This window comes from Oncorhynchus gorbuscha, linkage group LG09 (genome assembly GCF_021184085.1).
Source record: "Oncorhynchus gorbuscha isolate QuinsamMale2020 ecotype Even-year linkage group LG09, OgorEven_v1.0, whole genome shotgun sequence".
Taxonomy (NCBI): domain Eukaryota; kingdom Metazoa; phylum Chordata; class Actinopteri; order Salmoniformes; family Salmonidae; genus Oncorhynchus; species Oncorhynchus gorbuscha.
The window spans coordinates 11,163,783-11,166,752 of NC_060181.1; the positions used below are offsets into that span (position 1 = coordinate 11,163,783).

The 2,970-nt window shown below is 46.8% G+C and overlaps 1 protein-coding gene across 1 annotated transcript in view; it reads right to left on the reverse strand.

The window, feature by feature from the left end:
- Nucleotides 1–856: 856 nt before the first annotated feature.
- LOC124043162 (fatty acid-binding protein, heart-like) overlaps nt 857–2,970 on the reverse strand; it is a 6,349-nt gene continuing 4,235 nt past the window's right edge. The window contains exons 2-4 of the mRNA XM_046361417.1: nt 2,370–2,542; nt 1,434–1,535; nt 857–1,105 (exon numbers count right to left, since the gene is read on the reverse strand). Of these exons, the coding sequence (XP_046217373.1) occupies nt 1,052–1,105; nt 1,434–1,535; nt 2,370–2,542 (329 nt within the window). The 3' untranslated portion in view covers nt 857–1,051. The remainder of the gene's footprint in view (nt 1,106–1,433; nt 1,536–2,369; nt 2,543–2,970) is intronic.

The following is a 2,970-nucleotide window of genomic DNA, read 5'->3' on the forward strand; positions in this document are numbered from 1 at the left end:
TTCTCAGAGTAAATAACGGACACTAGACGACCTTGTCTAAGTTTAATTCTTCCCCAAGGGTCGTTGCAGCTGTAATTCAGACACAGACATGGTGGTATTCATACCCAACATTGGGTGGAGTCTCCTCCTCCTCATCGCTAAACATTGCATCTTTCTTGCTAAGCAGAGAACTAAGTGATATGAGCCTTCAACAGTTTCTCCCCTTATCAGTACTGTCACATGCGATTGTTTTCCCTGCACTCAACACATTCCAAGCTTAGTTGTCTTTCTACAGAGAACCATTACCTTCTCACTCCTTTATATACTATGCATCTGATCTATCATGTGTTTAATATCTCAATGTTCAAAGTTTACCCAGAATCCAACAATACGCACACGCAATGACTACACACACCCTTCTCTGACAGCAGAATGTAGAGCAGTTCTGATCCGTCTGAGAAGCCATGTGCTGCTTCCCCTACAGCAGCCTCAGATCTCAACTTGGCACAAAATGGCTGCCATAACCCACCCAGATGGCTGCTACAACTGAAACACGTGATGAGCCATTTGGCACAAAATGGCTGCCATAACCCACCCAGATGGCTGCTACAACTGAAACACGTGATGAGCCATTTGGCACAAAATGGCTGCCATAACCCACCCAGATGGCTGCTACAACTGAAACACGTGATGAGCCATTTGGCACAAAATGGTTGCTACACACAGTTAGTAGATTCACTGAGTTTCCTCCAGGCCAGTGGCAAAATCCCTGTGGATTGATGAAAGTCGAGCCTCTGATGTAGGTGTTGTGACTGTTGTCATGGGGATTGTGAGGTGACTGACAGAGAAGAACTCAGGAAGGCTTTAGAGAAGAAAATAAACGTCAGTGGAATTTATTCAGTGTTTCATACAAAGAAGAAGCACAACAAAGAGAAGGACGGGACAACATAAAAGGGGTCGGGGGTTAGAGGTCAGACAGGGGTTAGAGGTCGTTACAGTGGGGATCGGGGTTAAGGGTGAAGGGTTGTTATTTTGGCAGGTGTGGTAAAGGATCGTTTTCTGGTGGACGTTGTTACTCGGCCTTGATGTAGGAGCGTGTGCAGACGACATCACCAAGATTCAGTGTCTGTGGAGAGGAGAGGAGAGGTGAGGAGAGGAGAGGAGAGGAGAGGAGAGGAGAGGAGAGGAGAGGAGAGGAGAGGAGAGGAGAGGAGAGGAGAGGAGAGGAGAGGAGAGGAGAGGAGAGGAGAGTTAGATATACAACAGACACATTCTTACATGTAAGAGTTAACACCAATACACACACACACACACACACAACACACACACACACACACACACACACACACACACACACACACACACACACACACACACACACACACACACACACACACACACACACACACACACACACACACACACACACACACACACACACACTCAGTACTGACCAGTTCGAGGGCGTTACCGCTGACTTCACGAACCAGAGTGGTCTCCTTGCCGTCCCACTTCTGCACGTGAATCATCTTGCCACCCTCAACCGTTATTAGGGACTAGAGAGAGAATGAGACATTATGAGTTATGAACAAACACGTCATCTCCCACTGAATGGGGAAACTGGAGAGGAGATTAGACGTTACAATCTACTGCTGATAAGGAGAAATCTTATTCTATGGGCAAAGCCCAAAAACCATTCTGGAACCCTTTTTTCTAAGAGTGTATGTAGCATGTGTGCCCACCTATCAAGAGTTAAAGTTGCTAGATACACACCCACCCTACCACGAGTAACCATTCCTCAACAATAAGACATTGTGTGTCTTTCTGTTCACTCAGATCATGCTCAGTAGCCTTTCTCCCCCATCCCCCCTCCTCTCTCTCTCCCCTCTCCTCTCTCTGTCTCTCTCCCCACTCTCCCTCTCTGTCTCTACCCTTTCTCTCTATGATCGATGTAGCATTTGTGTCTTGTCACACAGCTACAACTCATCCAACTTGACCTCTCACCTCTTATCTTTGACCCCCTCAACCCTAACTGACCCACCCAACAATGCAAAGCCTCTGTTTGATCCAGGTAGTCGGTCTGTTTTCTCCTACTGAGACCTTTGATGTATATCATGGCAGATACAACCATTTTGCTATGGTCCATCATACTTAACCTCTCGGCCCCTAACGCCTGACCTCCTGACCTTTCACCCCATTATAAGGATACACACTTGTGACAACTCTTACGATGCGTTATAACGGCATCATAATGCGTATAAGCCGTAAAGTTTAACGCGTTAGCCATAAAAATGATAAAAAACATATTGTTGCTACCACCAACGTAATGTATGACTATCAGCTAGCCATCTAAGACTTAGGTCGGTCTCTTAGCGCTCCTGACCTCTTACCTTGACCTTCCTGTCGTCGGCGGTGGTCTCGTCGAACTCCTCTCCCAGTTTGAAGTTGATCTCGGTGTTCTTGAAGGTGCTCTGCGTCTTCAGAGTGACCGTGTCTCCCGCTACCTCGATGACGGTGGTGGGCTTGGTCATACCGCCAACCTGGCGGGTTGCAAAGCCCACACCTGTCAATCAAAAAACACATCGCAGGGTTAAAGACTTCAGATTCGGGATACGACTGTTATAGCCGAGCCATCATCTGGATGCATAGTTATATACTGCTGCCAATACGGCCCCATCCTTAACGTTGTCATTCATTTCTGAGGAAAAACCCAAATGCAATGAACGAACCCACACTTTGGGATTCATGATGTGTAACTGACTGTCCCACAAGGCCATAACAACGTATTGTAACTATGGTGACTATAGGTCAAAAAGAGAACGAACCGTACTAAAAGGGAACAGACTTGTGACCAGACAATGACTGTTCTCATTGCAGCTAACACACACACACACACACACACACACACACACACACACACACACACACACACACACACACACACACACACACACACACACACACACACACACACACACACACACACACACA